The 24481-nt window shown below is 46.0% G+C and overlaps 1 protein-coding gene across 2 annotated transcripts in view; it reads left to right on the top strand.

The window, feature by feature from the left end:
- The first annotated feature begins 588 nt into the window (after nt 1–588).
- Nucleotides 589–24481, top strand: part of Cfap91 (cilia and flagella associated protein 91) — a 48097-nt gene continuing 24204 nt past the window's right edge. The window contains exons 1-8 of one of the 2 annotated variants that reach the window (XM_052740674.1): nt 589–797; nt 4489–4565; nt 5684–5841; nt 6924–7007; nt 8053–8109; nt 13581–13762; nt 19352–19529; nt 23557–23714. In XM_052740674.1, coding sequence (XP_052596634.1) covers nt 680–797; nt 4489–4565; nt 5684–5841; nt 6924–7007; nt 8053–8109; nt 13581–13762; nt 19352–19529; nt 23557–23714 — 1012 coding nt within the window. In that variant the 5' untranslated portion in view covers nt 589–679. Of the gene's footprint in view, nt 798–4488; nt 4566–5683; nt 5842–6923; nt 7008–7978; nt 8110–13580; nt 13763–19351; nt 19530–23556; nt 23715–24481 lie in introns of those variants that run through there. The other variant, XM_052740675.1, reaches the window with a different exon arrangement.

The raw sequence follows: 24481 nt of genomic DNA, 5'->3' as shown, positions 1-24481 counted from the left end.
TTTTTTTTTTCCAGAAGCAGAGCCTACTACGCGTGCGCCGAAGTGTCCGCATCTGCTCTAAGGGCAGCAGCCTGGAGACAGAATTTCAATTACTGATGTCCTGGCCGACTCTGAAGCTGATATGCTCTTGGTTACTGAACCAAGGCCCAGCATTTAGGAGCTTGGATTCCTCGATCCTGTGGAAAGGGGCTTTCAGAAGGTTACGAGACCTCCCAGTGGTCTCCGAAAAGAGACTGGTGGCGAAGGTCGTCAGTAGCAAATTGGTCTTGGTCTTCTAGAGTAGCCCTTTTCCCAGCATTTGACGTGGACCCTTGCTGGGCGCAAGCGAGGCCATCCTCCCCCTCTTCCTAGCCCCACTTCTTTCCACGCCCGCGTTTCCCCCTTTCTCTCGCCTCCTTCTTTCCAGTTCCCAGTTCCTCAGGTCGCCCTGCATCCCGCCTCTTCATCCTGCCGTGTCTGTCCGCCTTGCATCCCTACATCCATCCATTCTGCCCCTGCAACCTGCCTCTTCAAACTGCCCTTCTAGACCCCGCCCCCACTCCCACCCCACCCCTCCCAGCCCTGCCGCCCCGCCCCTTATCCCGGCGTGTGCATCTGAGGTTGCCATAGCTACGGCGCACCCAAGCTACCAAGCCTCCCGTAGCTGGTGTTCTGCTGGCGGGAGGAAAGAGGCAGCACCATGAGCCGCACAGTGACCACCCAGGAGCCCAAGACCAAGCTTCAGGGGTTTCGGTACCGGTGCCAGGGGTCGAGGGCCAAGGGCAGCACCGCCAGTCGAGCGTACGATTTCCTGTACGGTAAGGGCTAGCCACTCCTCCGGGGGGGCTACAGTGACTTGGTAGGGCTGTGGTGAGTGAAACAACAACAACAAGCAAGCAAGCAAACAAACAAAAACCTAGCTCCAGGACAAGCCCTCTGTCCCCGACCCCATAGTTGCACGCAGGTGGCCGCGCGCTCTGCAGCGCCACAGGTGCGCTCACCTTCTCCAAGCGACAGGAGGGGTCACCTTTGTTCTCCTGGTAATTTATCCTCCTGAAACCTGGTCTGAGGTTTTGGATGCTCTTTCAGAAACGTATGAAATGACTTACAGAGCTAGAAAGTCAGGCAACGTGCCCGCATTCAAACTGCATAAAATGTGCAATGGAAATGATCTTCCTGCCTGGACAGCTCCAAATTCAGTGTTCTTGGTAAAGAGGTGCCAGTTTCTCCCCTGTTTGTTTTCGGAGGCCTTTTGTTTTCTTTCAACCTTTTTATCTATCAAAACATTGTTAATAGACCTGGTGAACTGATTCCCCCAGGGCTAATTAAGCTCCAGTCTATGTTCATGCCCTGATTTTCCACTTGTGGTTTATTTCTCCCGGCCTTAAGTTCTGGTCCATTCATGTTTGTAGCCTTCTCGAACCTATTCCTAGTGCTGGTACACAATGTTAGGTATGCAAGTGTTAACTAAATATTGCTACAACGATTTTTCTGATTTTGCTCGCTGTAGAACAAAGCTGTCGCCCGAACCTAACATTCTTTACAACTATGTCCCTTTGGATTCCCATAAAACATCCATAAGACCCATTTTCCTTGGCCTGGGCTGTGTCGTGACTGCTCACATGATCTGCCCAGTGGTCTACTTTGTCGCTCCTGGTTTCATCTCAGGAAATAAATCTAATAAATGTTTGGCCCAGGGTATTTGTTTCCCTTAGGGAAAAATCTACTTGGGAAATCAAATGTCTCTCTGAAAGCTGCTTATGAATTTAGTGTCACATTGTTTGATTTCTTTTTAAAAGATAGTTTTATATTTACTTATTTTATTTTATGTGTATGAGTGTTTGCCTGCATGTATGTATGTGTACCACGTGTGTGCCCGGTACTCTTGGAGGTCAGAAAAGGGCATCAGATCCCCTAGAACTGGAGTTACAGATGTGAGCCACCTCACGGGTGCTGGAATGGAACCGAGCCTTCTGCTAGACTCTAGACTTGCAGCTAGACTAGCAACAAGTGCTCTTAATAGCTGAGCCATCTCTCAGGCCTCCCACGGCTTGATTTTAATAAATAATACACTCAGTCTTCAGTGCCCTTCATCATTAAAGATATACCCGGTGAGCAGGTACTTATAGTATCGGGTTAATCAGTTATTGACCTTTGGAGAGATAACTTGGGTCCACCATCGACCTAGAGTCTTTATAAATCTAAGGGATAAATTCTAAAGATGACTGATATTATTTATTTCTTATTGGAGAGCGATATTTTCTTGCCATGTCTATAATTCTCAAGAGGGCATGCTGTTTGCATCCTTCCAGTATACTGAACACGGAAAATGGTTCTTAATTTATCTACCCTCCGTGTGTGTGTGTGTGTGTGTGTGTGTGTGTGTGTGTGTGTGTGTGTAGCGGGAGAGGGGTAGAAATCAAGACTGGAAGCCCTCCTCAGTTGGTCTCCACCTTATTTTTTAAGACAAGGTCTCACGGGACCTAGAGCTCACAGATTCTACTGGACTGCCCGGGGCATCCTCCCGGCCCCACCTCCCCAGTTCTGGGTTACAAACACACAGGCTGCTGTGCTGGCTTTTTATGTGTGTGCTGGGATCTGAACTCGCATCCTCATGCTTGTGCCCTAAGCACTTTGCTGAGTGAACCGTCTTCTCTGCACAGCTAAATTTGTTCTTTTGACTGGAAATGGGAATAGTGTCCATATACAAGATTCCTCCTCTTGAAGTATTTTTTAGGTGACCCAGACCCCAAAAGAAATCCATTCAGAGGAAAAAAAAAAGACGGAGTATGTAGGGTATTGTGCTTGAAATATGATCGGCTTTTTGTTTGCATTCCAATTCCATAAGCTGAATTGGAATTCCCAGGAAAGAAACACATGAAACAGATTCCCTGCTAGATGGGAGAGGGTAACAGGACCATCAGCTGCTACAGTTAAGTGATGTCTAAACTCTCTAATTTGCTTTCCAGTTAAGAAATTGCAAGCCAGGCATACTGGCACTTGCCTCCAGCCCTTCCTTCCTGCTCAGAAGGCAGAGACAGGAAGATCTCCTGCATCCAGGAGCTCAAGGCTAGCCTGGACAGCATAGCAAGACTCGGTATTGAAAATGAAAGAGGGCCAGTGAGATAGCTCAGTGTGTAAGGGTCTGATGACCTGGGTTTCCTTCATAGAAACTACATGGTTCAAGGAGAGAACTGGCTCCTGCAAGTTGTCCTTTTGTGTCTGCACATGAGCAGTGACAAATAAACAAATGCAAAACAAATCATTTCCAAAATGTACAGCAGTGGCACAAAGCTTGTGGGAGCGACCCAAGAGTATCTGATTGGATTGAGGCTCGCTCCCTGAGCGGGAACCGATCTCAAACGCTGCTCGGGCAGCCAAGAACCTGAGACTAGACGGGTCGTGAACCTAGGGGAAAATAAAATACTGCTGTTCTGCTAAAGGAATGTAGCAAATGACTCTTAATGACATTCTGCTATCCTCACATATCAGTGTTTTGTCCAACCATCATCAGAGACGTTTCCTCCTGCAGCAGAAGGAAATAAACACAGAGACCCACAAAAGGACAATATGCAGAGAATAAGAGACCTAGGAACACTCAGTCCTACATGAGATGCCTGCATCCAATCCCTCTCCTCAGGGAATTCTGAGGAAGAGGAGGTGGAAAGATTGTGAGAGCCAGAGGGGATGGAGGACACCAAGACAACAAGGCCTTCTACACACAGCGGGACTGATACCCATATGAAACCACAGGGACTGTGGTAGCATGCACAAGCATGCCTGGGTCCAAGCCAGACGGGGTCCCAGTGCTGAGAAGGGAAGTGGACACAAGCCCCCAACCCTAGCCCAGAAACTGTCTCCACCTGATAACCACTCACAAAGGAAAAATTAGTTCTCTCCAACAGAGTCTCACTGGATATATAAACCACACCTAAGGGCAGGCCCCATGCCCAGCCGTAGATGGCCAACAAAAAATAAATACAGTGGTATTTTTGGAAGTCCTTTGTCCCATAATGCTTTGGTAGGGCTTTTTGTTTTCCCTTACAGATCTTTTGCATATATATCATGGTTTCCATTTTTGAGTTTTTAATGGGATTTCTATGTAGTAAACAAATGTGTGTGTGTGTGTGTGTGCCCTTATATGTGTTTTTTGTGCTTTTCTTTGGGTCTTTTTCTTCCATTTGTTTTATCTTATTCCAATTTGTTTGCTTTTATTTTATCTTATTTTACTCTATTATTATTTTTTAGATGCTTGTTTGTTTTCTAAAGAAAGAGAGAGAGAGAAAGAAAGGGCGTGGATTTGAGTGGAAAGGGAGGAGGATCTGGAGGAGTTGGAAGAGGGAAAATCATAATCAGAATATATCGTATAAATAATCTATTTTCAATTAAAAATAGAAAAAAATAAATAAAAACGAGAGAGATACAAGGGAGAAATTCGCCTTCTTTCCTGGTATTCTCACTGGAGATGTAAACATGCTTTATTCTTCATCTCACTTTACTGCTTTACAGATCCGTTATTTATTGTGTCCAGTGAGCGAGACCATGCACAGGCGAATATCCAAGCCACCCTGGTTCGAAGCAGACTGGTAAGTCTAGCTTATCTACTAGCACAACCCGATCAATCTGAATCATCTGGTTTGAGTTCTGTACTAACCAGATGGATCGGTCAGGACTTTGGGTACTGTAGGAGTTACTGCACCATGATTACAGGGACCGGGCATGTTAATAATACATGTAGCTCATTGCCAGGCTTAAGTAAGAGTGAACAAAGAACCCATAAGCTGGGCTGGAGAGATGGTTCAGAGGTTAACAGTGCTTGCTGCCCTTGCAAGAAGATGGGAGTTCAGTTCCCAACAACCACGTGTGGTGACTGAACCACCTGTAATTGAGTGGCCTATAACTCCATTTCTGTGGGATTGGATGGTCATCTGGCCTCTGTGGACATCTGGATTCATGTACACACACACACACACACACACACACACACACACACACACACACACACCGAGAGAGAGAGAGAGAGAGAGAGAGAGAGAGAGAGAGAGAGAGAGAAACCCATAAGCTAAGTCAATGGAAATGAGGTATGCACCCATGTTAGGAAATTTAAGTAGCCGGGCGGTGGTGCTTAAATCCCAGCACTCGGGAGGCAGAGGCAGGTGGATCTCTGTGAGTTTGAGGCCAGCCTGGACTACAGAGTGAGTTCCAGGAAAGGAGCAAAGCTACACAGGGAAACCCTGTCTCGAAAAACCAAAAAAAAAAAAAAGAAAAAAAGAAAGAAAGAAAGAAAATTTAAGTAGTGGTAAAGCATACACAGCACAGAATAATACAGTCCCTGCACCCGCCACATAACTATTGCTGCCAGCTTTTTTTTTTTTGGGTTTTCGAGACAGGGTTTCTCTGTGTAGCTTTGCGCCTTTCCTGGAACTCACTTGGTAGTCCAGGCTGGCCTCGAACTCACAGAGATCCGCCTGGCTCTGCCTCCCGAGTGCTGGGATTAAAGGCGTGCGCCACCACCTCCTGGCTGTCACCAGCTTTTTGAGTATCCTCTTAGAGATAGTCTGTGCAAGTACAAGTAACTCCTCCTCCCATGCTAGATACATTGTTTTGTACTTTTGAAAAAGCTTACGACATAATTAAGTTGTATTAGAAAAGCTGACCATATCATTTTGACCTTTTCCTCTCTGCCTCACTTTCCTAACATTAGAGAAAAATTCCCAACTTTAGGTTCATGTTCAGTAACCTGTTTCATTATCCACGATGTTCTATGTACTGGAGCAAGTCAGATCCCGTCCCATCCTTTATCAATCGAGAATGGAGGGGACAAGAAGCCAAACACAGGGACGTCCTCTGGCTCCATGCTGCGTAAGTACCAGGGGGTCCTGCTCCAAAACAGATGCAGGTTTTTAATGAACATATTGATATTTTTAGACATTATAATTACTCTGCATGATTTGAAAACTTCTAGCTGTGATGTAAATCCCTCTTTCTAAAACAGGCCTGGTTAAGAAGCAAAAGCCATACATTTTATCTATATAAATGTTATATTTATTAACCATATATTATTATATATTAATTTTATAATTATTTACAAAACATATACATATATTAAATAAATAAATTATAAGATATATGTTTATATGATAGTATATATTATTAACCATATATGGGTATATTGTTTTATGTTTATATCTTTATTTACAAATGTTTATATTTATATAAATATGTATGTAGATATATTTACAATTAAACAATATTTATACATGGTTATATATGTAGGCATGCGTGTTTATGGTATGTTAAAGGACAGCTCGCCATCAAAGATACGAATGGTCCAGTCTATTGTTCCTTTGGCTCACTTCAGAAATTACAAGTGATCTTTTTTGATGGAACCTAAACTATGGTTGGTTTTTTTTTTTTTTTTTTTTTTTTTTTTTTGGTTTTTCGAGACAGGGTTTCTCTGTGTAGCTTTGCGCCTGTCCTGGAACTCACTTGGTAGCCCAGGCTGGCCTCGAACTCACAGAGATCCGCCTGGCTCTGCCTCCCGAGTGCTGGGATTAAAGGCGTGCGCCACCACCGCCCGGCTGGTTTGTTTTTTTTCTTGTTTTTTGTTTTTGAGACTTACAAGTAAAGCACCTTCAAAAATAAATCTCTTGAAATCTTGATTATTTAAATGACTTGCAAGTAAGTCATGGTAAGTTAATAAATAATAATGTGTCCCGGACAGGGCATAGAATTAGTCTCTGAAACTCTGCTATTTCCATTAAAAGTGACTATTTTTGTATTTGGGATTTTATAAATCTACTCATTTCCCAACTCTGATTTCTTCCTCTTACCAGATCCAGTACTTCTGTCTAGTCTAAGACGGACAGCTAGGTGCACTCTGTCACAACACCCAGAAACACGACATGTAGAGACGATGAATGTATTTCTCTGCTTCATTTTAGAATGGATGCTTCTTTCCAGATGCCCAAGGAAGAGTACAAAGATCCAGAAGTTTCTGGAAGGAATCGCTATAAATTCTTTGACAGGTAGAAAGCAAAGGGTAATAAATGTTAGAGCCTGGAGGTTATTAGGAGCCGTCCTTAGGGTGGTGGCAGCAGTTACATTCTTAGGCGGGTGCAGCCCGCCAGCCATCGTGTTCAGTTCCTTACTTAAATGTTATCTAATCTTCACAATAGACATAAAGGGAGGACATATGAGTTACCCATGGCAACAAAGGATGTATAGTTGATACCAAAACATAGGCATCAAATGAAGTCAAATATAACATATATCTTGAAACCACAGTGTAGGAGAAATTCCTAAATGTGTCCAAATGGACACTACTTGTGAATGTTGCTCAAACCCAGATAAAAGATTTTCTTTATTTCATTTGTAACTCCTACTCCTGTGACAATCATATACTCAAGGTGGACTAATCTAAAATGAGGATATCCTTGCCAATCTTGGGTTGGAAAATAATCTTGATACCACATCTGAATAAGCTTCCTTTCAAAGGTGAATTCCTGATCTACAGTGTCATATGTAAACATTTCCTGATGGAGATGTTCTGATACTGACTGGTTGGGTTGTTTTTGTTTTTGTTTTTGAGAAATTTAATTTCTTATCTAAAATAGATGCAAATTCGTAGGCTCTTGGGAGAAGGGGGAAGCTTTAAATGAGGGCCTTGGTCATTTCAGAAGGTCTCAAGAACTTGAGAAGTTGCCAGAGACTGATAGGTACTTGAGGCCCAAGTGCAGACATGTTTCTGAGCGCATGGCTGCGGAGGAGATGGCAGCATGTAGACTGAGGATGCATCTGAGCACATGGCTGCGGCGGAGATGGCAGCATAGAGATTGAGGCTGCAGTCCCCAGCTGTACCCGATACTGCCTGGATCTCCTGGGCCAGATCTGGGAATTTGCATTTTAAATAGGAACATCTCCAGTGGTTTCGTATACACACAACTTTGAATATTGCTAACTTCTTTTTAGTTTGGTCAAACTCATTGATTTTTTTTAGGGAGGAAATATTAAAGTAAGAAGAAAGCTTGAGCCAGTACGAAACTCTCACGTGTGTCCCCCTTTCCCTCCCAGGCCCTTCCTTCCATTTCTTCAACAGATGCCACTCAGTGTTGTCTTAGCAACGTCCAAGTAAGTGACTTTATTTCAAAACTCTCTCACCCCATCATTCACTTCACGTTTACTTCAGGAAGACAGTTCTCCAGATCAATACTTTGCAGCCTATGAACCACTGACCACCATAGACAGGAGCCTTCCTGGTCCCGCCGGTGACTTTCTGGGTGCAAAGGTCTGAGCAATACTGTTCTATGACTTTTCTAGTGAGTCACAGGTTACACTTAAAAAGAATAGGAATAGCCAAGCATCAGACATAGGCTGCTGTTTTATGTACCCTCTGTTTAATAAAGGTGAATGGCTATGTCTATATGGATATAATGGTTATGACATTAAATATGTTTCTGATAATGAGTTATCTGTGCTGCTATAACCAATTGTCATAAACTAAGGAGTGAGTGATTTATAAGTAATAGAGATTCATTTCTCATGTTTTTGGAAGCTAGGAAGTCTAAGACCGGAGAACCAGCATTGAGTGTCTGGTGAGAGCTCTCTGGTATGGCTTCCCATGGTGAAAAGGGGAAAGGCAATGCTCACACATAGTGAGAAGCGGGAGGACAAAGGGCCCTAGGTCATTAACTCTAGCACATGGATAAGATTCCAATCCATCCGTGAAGGCTTACACTTCCCAAGAGACTCCACCTTTGAGTACCATCAAAACTGGAATTAAGTTTTTCATCCATAACACACACACACACACACACACACATACACACACACACACACACACACACACACACACACACACACACACACACACACGTGTCCTCTTTTGCTTCCCTAGAATACACACTTGTTGGTGTACAAAGGTTTATTTCACATAAAGGAGTGAGACACACCAAGAGCATAGTGCAAGGAACAAATGGCATTCATTTCAGGGCAAAACTGTGCCTATCAACACTGTTCCTCTCGCCTACGATGGCTACAGCGGTGTCAGCTCTTGTCGCCTGGAACTGGTACAGGAGAAGTGCAGGACAGGAAACAGCCACAGCGGCTCCTCTAAGATTCCAACACCAGAGCATCCAACCCTGAAGACCAGCCAGGACACAGCAAGGGCCAACCGGGGAGCCATGAGGAGTTGGGGGTGGGGGACGGTCTGAGTCCTGGTCAAGGCTGAGGAAGAGGTAGGAAGAGGCCACTCTTGTTTTACCTTCCCCTAAAGCCAACAGAAATGGCGGGAGACCATAGTTTGAAGAAAATCAGCAAAGAAATTGCACAGGAAGTTACTACAGGTGTTCTGTCTGAGAAGACTTCCTCTTTTGCATCCCTTTCCTGGACTCTCCTAAGAACAGCCTAGGCATCAGAAACCGTCCTCTGAAGAACTGAGGCAGCCTTATCATACTCTAACCGCATTGGATCAGATAGTTCAGATGTGTGGTTGTAACTCTCTTGTGATTGGGATAACATAAAGACACTTGGGCATGCTAGGAAAGCACTCTATCGCTGAGCTATATCCCCATTCTCCCCATTTAAGATAGTTTTGACACATAGCTCTGGGTGTCCTTGAACTCATGAATCTCCTGCCTCAGCCTTCTGAGTGCCAGGATTACAGATAGGCACTATTACATAAAAATGAGGGGGGGGGGGGGGAGGGGGGGAGGTGGAGTGGGAGGAGGGATGAGAGGGGGATCTGTGGTTGGTATGTAAAATGAATTTTAAAAAAAAGAGTGAAAAAAATAGAAAACAGCACTCTGAGCACTGTTAAAAAAAAAGAGAGAGAGATTTCATGAGTCTCAGAAGAGCCTTTGGCCCTTTAAACAAGTATGAGACTGTTACAGACTATGGGGACTTTTGAATTGGACTAAATGCATTCTGCATTATGTTATGGCTACAAGCCTAAGGGAGCCAGAAAGTGGACTGAGGGTTTGAATAAAAAATGGCCCCCACCGGTCCATAGGGAGTGGGAAAAAAAAGAAAGAAAACATCAAAAAGTAATCTTACTGCTTATACCATTTAGTAGTGGGAGTACCCTCTCATTTTCAATGAGTCATGACATTTTGGGGTTGCTTTTGTATAAACTTCCATATACTCTGGGATGGCATAATACTGGTGTCCAGTTATGTTTGAAATAGAAGTTAATAGAATAATTTTTGATGAAAACAGAAGAAGCTATAAACAGTATTAGATTACTATTTGAATAGCTACATAAATTCCATTAAATATATGTATTTATTTTTACATTTTAGACAGATAGTTTCTTAAGGCAATGTAGCTCAGGCTGCCCCATGCTATGAACCCCAGCTCAGGACTAAGGCTAGCCTCAAACTCTTATTAGTCATCATCACTCTGGAGGTTGAGGCAGAAAGATTGCCATAAGTTCAAGGCCAACCTGGGCTATATGAGACCTTGTCTCAAAAAAAAAAATCCAAAACAAAAATCCAAAACAAATAAACTAACCATTTTTGTTGGAACCTGTTTCCTTCTAACTTGTGAAGCTGGACCCTCTCCATCCTTTAAACCTCTACGTATGAGGAAGTTTCATCAAACAGTATCCATTTCACCTTCCTCTGCTTTCTGTTGGGTGCATTATCTTTCCATGCATCTGTTAGAAGTTCTCCTTTTGGATTTGTGGTCGCCCTTTACTTACTTTTCTGTGGAACTGGCAATTGTCTTATTGATTTCTAGGGGCTTCTTATATAGAGAGGATATCTAACATTCTCTCATAAATGTTGCACATCCTATTTTCAAGTTTGCTGTTTATATTTTAAAACTATGATATTCCAAGTCTGAAAGTTTGAGCTTACCCCTTATTTCTTTTACAAGCCATGCATTAAAAGGCCTTGACTCAAGGATGGTACACTTTTCAGACCTTTTTTGAAGTTTAACATCTACTTATCTGTCTGTTTCTCTGTCTATGTATGTGTGTGAGTGTGGGCACACGGGTGCCATGCCTGTCCGTGGATGTCAGAGGACAACTTCTGAGAGACAGGCTCTCATTCTCTCTTGTTGAGGGAGAGTCTCTGCGCAGTGTGCTCCAGGCTACCCGAGGGAGGGTCTCTGTGTACAGTGTGTTCCAGGCAATCCGAGGGAGGGTCTCTGTGCAGTGTGCTCCAGGCAATCCGAGGGAGGGTCTCTGTGCAGTGTGTTCCAGGCTACCTGAGGGAGGGTCTCTGTGTGCAGTGTGTTCCAGGCTACCTGAGGGAGGGTCTCTGTGCAGTGTGTTCCAGGCTACCCGAGGGAGGGTCTCTGTGTACAGTATGTTCCAGGCAATCCGAGGGAGGGTCTCTGTGTACAGTGTGTTCCAGGTTACCCGAGGGAGGGTCTCTGTGTGCAGTGTGTTCCAGGTTACCCGAGGGAGGGTCTCTGTGCAGTGTGCTCCAGGCTACCCGAGGGAGGGTCTCTGTGCAGTGTGTTCCAGGCTACCCGAGGGAGGGTCTCTGTGTACAATGTGTTCCAGGCAATCCGAGGGAGGGTCTCTGTGCAGTGTGCTCCAGGCTACCCGAGGGAGGGTCTCTGTGCAGTGTGCTCCAGGCTACCCGAGGGAGGGTCTCTGTGCAGTGTGTTCCAGGCTACCCGAGGGAGGGTCTCTGTGTACAATGTGTTCCAGGCAATCCGAGGGAGGGTCTCTGTGTACAGTGTGTTCCAGGCTACCCGAGGGAGGGTCTCTGTGTGCAGTGTGTTCCAGGCTACCGGAGGGAGGGTCTCTGTGCAGTGTGTTCCAGGCTACCCGAGGGAGGGTCTCTGTGCAGTGTGCTCCAGGCTACCCGAGGGAGGGTCTCTGTGCAGTGTGTTCCAGGCTACCCGAGGGAGGGTCTCTGTGTACAATGTGTTCCAGGCAATCCGAGGGAGGGTCTCTGTGTACAGTGTGTTCCAGGCTACCCGAGGGAGGGTCTCTGTGTACAGTGTGTTCCAGGCAATCCGAGGGAGGGTCTCTGTGCAGTGTGTTCCAGGCAATCCGAGGGAGGGTCTCTGTGTACAGTGTGTTCCAGGCTACCCGAGGGAGGGTCTCTGTGTACAGTGTGCTCCAGGCTACCCGAGGGAGGGTCTCTGTGTGCAGTGTGTTCCAGGCTACCCAAGGGAGGGTCTCTGTGCAGTGTGTTCCAGGCTACCTGAGGGAGGGTCTCTGTGTACAGTGTGTTCCAGGCTACCTGAGGGAGGGTCTCTGTGCAGTGTGCTCCAGGCTACCTGAGGGAGGGTCTCTGTGTGCAGTGTGTTCCAGGTTACCCGAGGGAGGGTCTCTGTGCAGTGTGCTCCAGGCTACCCGAGGGAGGGTCTCTGTGCAGTGTGTTCCAGGCTAGCTGGCCCTTGAGCTCCCTGCTGCTCCTTTCCCTGTCTCTTATCTTCCACTAGGAGTGCTGGGGTTACAGATGCATGCCCCTGCAGTGGGCTCCAGGCATCAAACTCAAGTCATCAGACTTGCCCAGTGAACACTCTTACCCCCAAGCCACCTCCCTGACCCCAATATAAATATTTTTACTTGTGCAATTTTTTTTGAGACAGCTTCTTACTATATAGCCAGATTTGGCCTCCAACTCATTACGTCCCTATCTCCCTAGTCCTGGATTATAGTCCTGACTATGTATGCTAACAAAACAAAAGAAAAACACTTTTACTTATTTATTTTGGTTTTTTTTGTTTTATTTTTGTTTTGTTTTGAGACATGGTTTCTGTGTAGTTTTGGTGTCTGTCTTGGATCTTGCCCTGTAGACCAGCCTGGCCTTGAACTCACAGAGATCCGCCTGCCTCTGCCTCCTGAGTGCTGGGATTAAAGGCGTGTGCCACTGCCGCCCGGTGGGTGGCGGGGAGTGTTTTTATGTGGGTGTGGGAGCACATGTGTGACACTGGACAACATGTGGGAATCAGTTCTGCCCTTCCATCATGTGAGTTCCAGAGATCATACTCAGGTTATCAAGCTTGTTGGCATGCTCCTTTTCCCACTGAACTATCTCACTGGCCCCTCCTTATATTCTCTATCTAATACACACACACACACACACACACACACACACACACACACACACACACACACACACACACTTTTGCAGTCTCATTTTGGCAGTGTTGCCTGTTGTGGAAGGCATTTGCTCACCGCTGCACACACTCACCCTGTTACTCCAGCCTTCATTCAGGAGTCACCGTCCACAAAGACAAGTGACTTCTAGCGCTCGCTTCCTTCCACGCACATTCTCTCCTCCGCGTGTCTATAGGGAAACCACTAAGTCGGGATACGCCTAAGAGCAGAGATGAAGCAGGGACAGTAGCAATGCTGAACAGGTCCAGAGGTGTGGATACAAGACTCCCACCCCAAAGCCATCTCTAGCTGTTTCCCACACAATGCTTTCATGAGGAGATCCGGGTATTTCTGTCCACTCACTGCCAACCAGGTTATTCTCTAAGAATTGTGGGGCACACTTAGTCATACTGGACTCTGTGCATGTGAGCATTTACGGGGGGATGGGCTTAATAAAGCTCAAAGACTTGTTTTTACCTGGTTCTTTAGTATTTTAGATGTTCACGTTGAGTTTCTGCCTTTAATTTTACCCTCCTAGGCTAGAACCATTTGTGTTTTCTCCTGAATCTTCCAAGTATGCCATCATCCCTTCAAAGTCGACTGTGGGCACTCAGACCGATTACCGGGATTCAGATGTACAAACAGATCCGTACACTCCAGAATATGTCGTGTGTCAAGACACTATTCCTGAGCTCTTGACCCTGGCTAGCCTGACTTGGGGTGAGTTGGTAATTGTCACTGAATATTGCGAATAGTAGTACATGACCCTGAGTTCCTGGGAATGACGCATATTCAGGCAGTTCTGGTTTATACGGTGAAGTGATAACTCAAGTATTGGGAGAAAATATTTGCATGTAAAATATTAGGGAGGGGCTGGTCTCAGTCTTCAGACTATACAGGACTGCAAACTATTCAACGGCAAGAAAACATAACCTTATTTAAAAATGGGCAAGGAGCCCAAATAGACATTTCTCAAAAGAAAACAAGTGGCCAGAGATTTATTGAAAAACAAAGATGGGTTCCAGAATGCAGCAAGGTAGAAGAGAAAGTGGGATAAGGGTCATCCAGCAGCAGCAAAACTATTTTTATTGGCAGACAGTGTTCATTCAAAACCTTAATAAGGGTCTGGGATGATGGCTCAGTGGTTAAGAACACCGATCTTCCAAAGGACCTGGGTTCAACTCCCAGGACCTACATGGTATCTCACAATCATCTGTACCTTCAATTTCAGGGAACAGGACACCTTCTTCTGGCCACGCATGCAAGTGGTGCATAGTCACACATGCAGGCAAAACAATACCCATGCACATAAAATAAAATGTGACACATTAAAAAAAAAACTAATAAAAGGCCACTGTGGCAGTGCACACCTTTAATCTCAGCACTCAAAAAGCAGAGATAAGTAGACCTCTGTGAATTCCGGGCTAGCCAGTGTTACAAAGTGACACCCTGTCTCAAAACAACTCACTAAATATCAGAACTAAAAAGAATGATCCACAAGAGAGCTGATCATGAAATCAATGTGCAAGAAAGACCAGTAACGTCACTGCATGATCAGCATGTAATCAGAAAAGTTCTTGGGAAAGGTCACAGCATAACTGTAACAAATAATAATGTACTTGATCACTTAATGACTAGACATGCCAAGACTTTATTGAAAAAAAAAATAAAAATGGTCCTTTAGGCCTACAGAGGTGTGATTAAGGCAGAAGTAGACCACGCTTGTGAGTGGGAAACTCATGCTCAAACGGATATGATTTTCTTCCTTAATGAGCTATACCTTCAAGTAACTCTGACTGAAATCCCTACTCCTACTCTAACTGTCCCTGTGTAAGTTAGCTCTCTGTATTTGACTACAAGCCCTTTGGGAGAGAGTGGACCCAGCAGGAATACACCGGGAGGGTAGATTTAGCAGTTTCCAGGATTAAAGCAATCCTATTTTATGTTCTAGCTTCCAGATTGGAGCATTTCTTCTAAGAATCCTAGAGAAGCTCACACTGGGCACAGTGAGACAGAGCAGGGGTGAGCTCACACTGGGCACAGTGAGACAGAGCAGGGGTGAGCTCACACTGGGCACAGTGAGACAGAGCAGGGGTGAGCTCACACTGGGCACAGTGAGACAGAGCAGGGGTGAGCTCACACTGGGCACAGTGAGACAGAGCAGGGGTGAGCTCACACTGGGTACAGTGAGACAGAGCAGGGGTGAACTCACACTGGGCACAGTGAGACAGAGCAGGGGTGAGCTCACACTGGGCACACACAGTGAGACCTGAGCAGGGGTGAGCTCACACTGGGCACAGTGAGACAGAGCAGGGGTGAGCTCACACTGGGCACAGTGAGACAGAGCAGGGGTGAGCTCACACTGGGCACACACAGTGAGACCTGAGCAGGGGTGAGCTCACACTGGTCACAGTGAGACAGAGCAGGGGTGAGCTCACACTGGGCACACACAGTGAGACAGAGCAGGGGTGAGTTCACACTGGGCACAGTGAGACAGAGCAGGGGTGAGCTCACACTGGGCACAGTGAGACAGAGCAGGGGTGAGCTCACACTGGGTACAGTGAGACAGAGCAGGGGTGAGCTCACACTGGGCACACACAGTGAGACAGAGCAGGGGTGAGTTCACACTGGGCACAGTGAGACAGAGCAGGGGTGAGCTCACACTGGGCACACACAGTGAGACAGAGCAGGGGTGAGCTCACACTGGGCACACACAGTGAGACAGAGCAGGGGTGAGCTCACACTGGGCACACACAGTGAGACAGAGCAGGGGTGAGTTCACACTGGGCACAGTGAGACAGAGCAGGGGTGAGCTCACACTGGGCACAGTGAGACAGAGCAGGGGTGAGCTCACACTGGGCACACACAGTGAGACAGAGCAGGGGTGAGCTCACACTGGGCACACACAGTGAGATCTGAGCAGGGGTGAGCTCACACTGGGCACAGTGAGACAGAGCAGGGGTGAGCTCACATTGGGCACAGTGAGACCTGAGCAGGGGTGAGCTCACACTGGGCACACACAGTGAGACAGAGCAGGGGTGAGTTCACACTGGGCACAGTGAGACAGAGCAGGGGTGAGCTCACACTGGGCACAGTGAGACAGAGCAGGGGTGAGCTCACACTGGGCACACACAGTGAGACAGAGCAGGGTTGAGCTCACACTGGGCACAGTGAGACAGAGCAGGGGTGAGCTCACACTGGGCACACACAGTGAGACAGAGCAGGGGTGAGCTCACACTGGTCACAGTGAGACAGAGCAGGGATGTTCATTACAGCCTTGTGTAGATGTAGATGTAGACAATCCAGGTGTCCATCAGAGACGTACACTTAAACCAGATGAAGTCCTAGATCTCTCTGTGAGTGCAGTCAAGTGCCCCCACCATGGAGCTGAGTAAAGACAAGTTTCAGAATAATACATGTGTAATGGCTTTTCAGCCTTTGGCTAAGAGCAAGCCTAGACTAACACATGGATCATGCTTTGCATGTGACTGTTTTTAAAATCAGTTCATTTGTTTTCACGTAGTTCTTTTTGTTTCTTCTCTGAATCAAATTTGGTCTCTGATTGCTACCCTATCAGGGGAATAAACATCAATCATAAGAACACAAAATAGACTACTATCCTTGACCCCGACCTCCACTTCAGGCGACTTACTTCACCTTCTAGCCCCTTGGTTTCTTTATTTGCAAAACAGGAATCATTATACTTCTGTGATAGAGGTTTATTGAAGAGTAAATAAATTTGAACAGTTCTTGCTATATTGTAAGTGATTAAAAGTATAATTTATCACCGGGAGGTGGTGGCGCACGCCTTTAATCCCAGCACTTGGGAGGCAGAGGTAGGTGGATCTCTGTGAGTTTGAGGCCAGCCTGGTCTACAGAGTGAGTTCCAGGACAGCCAGGGCTACACAGTGAAACCCTGTCTGGAAACAAAACAAAACAAAACAAGAAAATGTAACTTATCATAAGTCATAGACACATGAACCTCCAAAGATTCACAAAATGCCAAGGTTGGGAAGAATACTCTAAAATTCCTTCTGTGTTTTTCTTGGGAGAGGGAAGAGGAGAACAGGGCTCGCTATGGTGATTAAAGGAATATTTAACTTTATTTTCAATTTTTTAATTTCTTCCATTATGAAAGGCAAAGATATTTGATATATACTACAGCTGCCTAATATGAATATGTCATTTTCATACTTTTTGTTTAAATTACTAGACCAATTCCTACAGAAATACTATAAATATATATATTTATATATATTAAACATGGGATTATCCATTTCTTTTTTAAGCTGTTACCTTCTAAGAACATATTTTACTTAGGTTAAAAATTATAATTATGCGATTGTGGGAGGGCATGGGGGAGGGTGTGTGCATATGAGTGCAGGAGCCTGTGGAGCCAAATGAGAGCATTGGATCCCTTGGAGCTGGAGTTACAGGCTGTTGTGAGCTTCCTGATTTAGGTGCTGGGAGTCAGACTCTGGTCATCTGCAAGAACAGTGTGTACTCCTAACTGCTGAGCCTTCTTTCCAGGTCCTACTCATTTCTTTAAACGTATATTTTTCTTCATACATTAAATGAATTGAAAGTATTTCCACTGATTAGTAAACAAGACTTGAAAGAAATAGAACAGAAAATTAAGAAGTAACTCATTGTATGTGGTAGAAACATATTTTTTCTTTAGACTTTTCTGGATACTTTTTTTTTTTTTTTTTCGAGACAGGGTTTCTCTGTGTAGCTTTGCGCCTTTCCTGGATCTCACTCTGTAGCCCAGGCTGGCCTTGAACTCACAAAGATCCGCCTGCCTCTGCCTCCCGAGTGCTGGGATTAAAGGTGTGCGCCACCATCGCCCGGCTGGATAATTATTTTTAAAATGAAACTCACTCGACACCTATTTCCTTTGGTAGTTTTTAGTCTTATGAAGGTAATGCACCAAGTCACAGCTGTGTTTAGATCCGCTAGCCACAGAATGTGCAACTGTATCCCCAAAACCTGTGCCAGAGAAGGCTAGGTTGAGCTAGGTCTTGGCTTGTGTTTCTGAGCTGCTCAGGAGCTATAAATGCCTCCATTGGCATTTGAAGCCTTAAAGGTGGAGGTGAGGCATAGTCCTAGACTGTATATTCACAATAGGGGACAAAATGCAAGGAATCGTATCAGCTAATGGTCATTTCTTCATCTGTTCTTTTTAAAAAGTATGTTTCTTTTTAACTTTCATTTAACAAATTCTCGGTCTCTGATCTATTTCTCCCTCTGCATTTAACATTTTCTAGAAATTTTATGTATTTTTATTATAAATATGTGGGTGTTTTTGCCTGCATATATGTCTGTGCACCACGTGTGTACAGTGCCCACAGAGGTGCCAGACCCTCTGGAACTGGAGTTACAGATGGTTTTGAGATAGATGCTGAGAACTGAACCTGTATCCTTTAGAAGATCGGCCAGTGCTCCTAACCACTGAGCCATCTCCCCAGCCCCCTCTGCATTTTAAAACATGGACTTGTCTAGTACAGGACATTCTAAGGTCTGATCATTTGTAGGCATCGACCATTCCACCAGTGCTTTCCTTGAACATGTGCAACCCAAGCAATATTGCTGCTTGTTTTTCACTCTCAGCCTTTTACTCTTTGGGGGCGCCACCCAGCTCCCCAGTAAATACACACAGAGCCTTATTATTCCTTATAAATGCCCGACTTTAGCTTGGCTTTTTTCTAGCCAGCGTTTCTTGAATTATCCCGTCTACCTTTTGCCTCTGGGCTTTTATCTTTCTCTATTCTCTATACCTTTCATTCTTTCTTACTCCGTTGCTGGTTGTGTAGCTGGGTAGCTGGCCCCTTGAGTCCTCTCCTCCTTTTCTTGTTCCTTGATCTTTTCTTCCCAAATTTCTCCTCCTATTTATTCTCTCTGCCTGCCAGCCCTGCCTATTCTTTCTCCTGCTTACCTATTGGCTGTTCAGCTCTTTATTAGACCAATCAGGTGTTTTAGAGAGGCACAGTAACACAGCTTCAGAGTTAAACAAATGCAACATAAAAGAATACAACACATCTTTGCACCATTAAACAAATGTTCCATAGCATAAACAAAAGTAACACATCTTAAGATAATATTCGACAACCAAACAACTTCTGCCTCAGTAAGAGGAGGCGCGGAAGGCACAGGTCACACAAGTTTTGAGGTACCCCCGGGAGCCTTTCCCAGTGACGTCATGCTGGAGCCTAGCCTTTGGATTCAGAGCAGGGCAGGAGGAAGGCAGACAGTGGTGGCTTGTGGGTGTGCCCCGTGTTCCTGAGCTGTGACACCCACCCTCCTCTGCAGGCCGAGGTCTCCCAGCGGGACAAGCCGAGGTGGAGATGATAGAACGGGCCCGGGAGAAGCGTGTGTGGGAAACCACTCTGCCCCCACTCAACGACAGCTTCCAGATTGAGAAGAGGAGGAAGATGATGAACGCCATGGAGAGGAAGGAGTGGGCCTTCAGAGAGGGAGAGATTGAAAAGTAGGTTCTCTGGCTCCTGGACATTGGTGAGAGCAATGTTCTACACTTTATTATATTATTATTGTTGTTGTTCTGATTATCATCATCATCATCATCATTATTACTATTATTTTGGTTTTTTGAGACAAGGTTTCTCTACATAGCCCTGGCTGACCTGGATCTCACTCTGTAGACCAGGCTGTCCTTGAACCTGGAGATCTGCCTGCCTCTGCCTCCCAAGTGCTGGGTGGCCACTTTACTTATTTATTTATTTTTAGCCTGGAAGCATTTTCCCCAAATACCTGTTTAAAAATAATCCTCAACCTGTGCAGACAGGAAATGGGGCTTCTAGTTCTTTTGGGAGCAGTTACCCACTCATGGCGTGGCGCTCAGGTCTCTCTGAGTCCCACCAAACATCCTCCTAGACGGCCCTCTCATTCCCACCCTCCAAGGTTTCATAGGACGCCCGAGTTCTAGCTGGAGCTGATTCCTACTGGAAAGGCAAATTGTGGAGACTTTGTCCATAAAGAGAAGAGCTTGTGTGGTGATGTGCATCAATGACACTATGTCTAGGAACTTCTTCAGTTCTCAATCATTTTATCTTATGGTAGTGCTGCTGCTGCTGTTGATGATGATGAAGACGATGGTGATTGTTGTTATAATGCATCACATAAGGCCATTTCAACACATATATATGTGCTTTGAGCACATTCTCTGGATGTGTTTTTGGCAATGAGGTTGTGGTTGATGTCTAGAAACGATGAGAAATTATTAGGAACAAAGACTCCTTACCAAGCATGCAGGGAAGGCCTTGCTGAGGTTGGCAAGCTGTTTCAGTTTATATTGAGGCCTGTACTGCTCCACAGCAGCGCTATCAAAGCCCCTAACATACAAGAGAAGGGCCAAGAGAGGACTCAGTCTATTGCTGAATTTTTTCTTCCAATTCCTTTTTGATCAAGCCTGAATTGAGACTATGTGAAGTTTTGGTAAAAGCTGACGACAATTCATTGGAAGACAGTATGTGTGGCAGGCGTACTCAGTGTACTCTGTGGTCTGTAGACATCTAAACTTGGAGAGGAATGTATCTTGTAAGAAGGCACATATTTAGAATATTTCTGGCCAGGGTGATCGATCACCTCAGAAGGCAATTTAAAACTGAGTCCAATTTTAATAAAAGTGCTTACTCCCCCACCCCCATGTGCAGGGGCTCTGCCCTATGAGATGGTGAAGCTGGGTAAATGCATGGTTTCTGGGCCTCAGCGGAGCTGCTTGTGGCCTGTTGGGGCTGAGGGTGAAGAGGGGCCAGAGGATGAGGTAAGAGTCTGTTCCCGTGTCCCCCTCCCCTAGGCAGGCACCAGGCAATGTGCTGGGCCGTGTGCTAATGCAAGCAGAACCCAGCCAAGGGAAGAGCTCTTGGAGATGGGAGACTTGGGAGAGGAGGCATCTGGGAGTGTTGTAGGGAGAGCAAGAAGCCATTAATGTCCATGATGACGAAGAGGAAAGGTGTGCAAACTTTGTTGCCTGTCTATCTTTTGTGGGACCTCCAGCTCCCCAATAGTGAGTGACTTGGACACTTCATATTCATTATGAAAGCTTAGCCTTGGCTTAGGCTTTTCCCCACTAGCTCTTATAGCTTCAATTAACCTGTCCTTTGTAATCTATCTACATTCTCCCATGTGGCTTGGTTACCTCCGTTCTGTACCGCATGTCTGACATCTTCAGAGTCTGTGGCAAAATCCATGCCTAGATTCCTCCTCCTCTTCCTCTCTCACCTGGAAATCCTGCCTAGTCTCTCCTGCCCAGCTATTGGCCATTCAGCTCTTTATTAAACCAATCAGAAGGCTCATCCGAAGCCTACTCAATCAGGAGGTGTGGACTCATGAGTCCACACCGGAGCAAACCTCCCCGATAGTTGTGTTTCACACTTAAGCTTGAGAAGCTGGCGGGCACTTACTCATTTAGCGCCCACAACAACCTCGTGGGGGAGGTACTATTATCTCCATTTTGCAACGGAAGAAACCGAAGTAAGAGGAAAATGGAGAGGTGACTCTGGTACCACCTGGTGCAGCCACTGCCTGCTTCACAGTGGGATGTGTTCTGAGAGATGTGCCGCTAAGTGAGCCCATTGCTCGTGAATCTCAGAGTGCACTTTGTCAACCTGGGCAGTTATCGGTCACTCAGTGCGGCCCTTTGATGCAATTAAAGATGTGATATGTATAAGGTGTACGAGGCTTGCCGCCAGCATAACATGGCATAAAGTCTTACACTAAACTTTCCAAATAACACAGTAAAAGTAATAATAAAAGCCCGGTCTGGAGGTTTAGGCCTGTAATGTCAGCAGTCAGCAGGCTGTGAGGCAGGAAGGATCAGGAGTTCAAGACCACCTGTGATGGCGTATTGCGTTTGAGGTCATCCTGGGCTACATGAGGCCCTGTCTCTAAATAAATTAATTAATTAAATAACAATAAACAAGCAGAGTAAATCTGCCAGCCTCCATAGTGGGTTGTTAACCATTACCAAGTGCTGAAACATTATTGTATTTGCTGCGCTTTCACAGAGCTGGCTGCCCAGGACGTCTGTTTACAGCAGCATCACCATAAATGGGAACAACGTGTTCAGCTATGGCATCTCAGCAACTGCGCCATCACTAGGTGATGTGACTTGTGCAGCTTCTTTACAATGTTACAGGACCCAGTATATAAGACCCACTGTTGGTCCCAGTTCATCGTGTAGCCTGTGACTATATATCCTTCACTCTAGGAAGCAGGGAGACTGTTCCCAGGTGGCTTCATGTTAAAAGCATCTGCCTCTCCAAAAGCATGTGTCACCTGGCTCCACCCTCCTCCACTGTTTGCACTTAGAGAAGGTCTGACACGCGCCTGTCCTCTCTCTGCCCTTGGCCTTTTCTGAGATGGAATTTCCCTGTGTAGTCCAGGCTGGCTTTGAACTTGTGTCCTCCTGCTCAGCCTTCCACATGCCGATGAGCATACCACTCCAGGCTCCCCAAAGCCTTTTGAACCGTTTCAGCTCCCTGGTTGAGGCTGGACCTCCCCTTTCTCAGTGTGGCAAACCTCACCCCAGCTTTCCTCCCCCCACTTCTCCCCTGCTTGTCCCCTGCCCGGCCTGGAACTGATCTTGTGTGGTAACGTTGGCTTGTGAGCCTGTCTGCCAGCAGTGTGTCTTGTCTGTCTGTCGTTGTCCTCCTACCTGGCACACGGTGGGCACCTCATAAACACTGGACAGATGAGTGTGCAATTAAGTGAATGGATTTCCAAGTGGGAGTGAGACGTGTGCAGAGCTCAGTTTGGACCAGGAAAAGCTTGACAGCCATTTGGAGCAGAGACTGGAAGGAGGGAGACCATCAGCTGCGAGGGCAGGTTAGGAGAGCGTGGTGGAATGGAGCAAGAAGTTTCTAGAAGAGGAAAGATCGGCAGAGGGGAGGCAGGGGTAGACTGGAATGAGCCGGGTTTGTTGTTTGGTTTGTTTTGAGATCAGCGGAGACAGCAGGGGGTCTAAGTAGGCCAACGGTGGTTCTGAAGTAGCTGGGGCACAGACTTCACCACCACCTGCATGGGGTTGGATTTGTAAGCAAGGCAGCCAGAGAACACATTAGCAGGGAACACGGATTTTAAAAGGTCAATGGAGGAGTTCCCACTATGTGTGGGGACCCACCCTGTCTCAACATCGCTTACAACCCCAGCTTCCTTCACTCCCTCTCTTAACTCTTAGCCTAGAACCGTCGACAAATGTCTTGTTCTCTAGGTTCAGCTGCCTAGAGAGCCAGTCTCTTACCTTGTGGGCCTGCTCTGCTCTTTGTCTGTTTTTTGTCTTCCGGACTGTGCGCAAGCATGCGCCCCCTTCCCCACGCTCCCACTGCGTAGAGATCTGCCGCGGGAGTGTCCTCCCCTGGATTTCAACTCACTTGTCCCAGTTTGGCCACAGTGGTCTTTTTAAAGCACATGGATATGATGCTCACAGGAAGGGCCTGCTGTGGCTCTCAACTAGACCTCCCGGTTTGAGACGGTAATACTCTATAACCCACCCCAAGATTGCAGGAGCTGCGACTAGAGGTTCTGAAGCAGCTGCTGAAGAGGCGTGAGGAGAACCAGAATGAGGTGGACCTGAGGCACCTGAACGCCCAGTGGTGTAAACTGCAGGAGGCGAAGGAGGCCAGGGTGGCGCAGATCCAGCGCACACACGTATCAAGTAATATGTGGCGCGAGCCGGCCAGGGTGGGGACTGGGCTTTGGGGCTTTGACTGAGTCTCACTGAGCTATGATGGGGTTCTGATTGGGTCCGAGTGTATCACATAGGCAAGGGAGAGAGAGGAGTTACTTTTGAAAGGTGGGCAATGGACAATCGCTAAGAAAGTCAGGTCACCGTGTTCTAACAAGTAGTTGAGTATGGCACACGCACATATGCCAGTGTTGATCTTAGGTTCCTACATTCCTAGCCCAAGTCTCTGCTTAGAAAGTCTATGGATTGACTGGTTTTTTTTTTTTTTTTAAATTCTTGCCCCCTAAGATATTTTAGTCTTCCTTCTTCCTAATTGCTTCTCTCCAAGAAATTTTTAATGCCACAGATATATTTATGCTTCTATGTCCACTAATTATACATTTTCATTTTATGCGTAAAAACAAGAAATATTCACTTTATTATTTGTTCAGGGCAAGATTAAGAATGACTACATGATGCCGGGCGGTGGTGGCGCACGCCTTTAATCCCAGCACTCGGGAGGCAGAGCCAGGCGGATCTCTGTGAGTTCGAGGCCAGCCTGGTCTCCAAAGCGAGTTCCAGGAAAGGCGCAAAGCTACACAGAGAAACCCTGTCTCGAAAAAAACCAAAAAAAAAAAAAAAAAAATTAAAAAAAAAAAAAAAAAAGAATGACTACATGAGCGGCCGAGGAGATGGCTCAGTGACTAAGCACACTTGCTGTGCAAACACAAAGACATGAGTTCAGATCCCCAGCACCC

The sequence above is a fragment of the Peromyscus californicus genome, unplaced genomic scaffold (genome assembly GCF_007827085.1).
Source record: "Peromyscus californicus insignis strain IS unplaced genomic scaffold, ASM782708v3 Scaffold_16__1_contigs__length_79575227, whole genome shotgun sequence".
Taxonomy (NCBI): Eukaryota; Metazoa; Chordata; class Mammalia; order Rodentia; family Cricetidae; genus Peromyscus; species Peromyscus californicus.
Note: the sequence above shows the minus strand (reverse complement) of the source record. Positions and strands in the feature narration are given on the sequence as shown.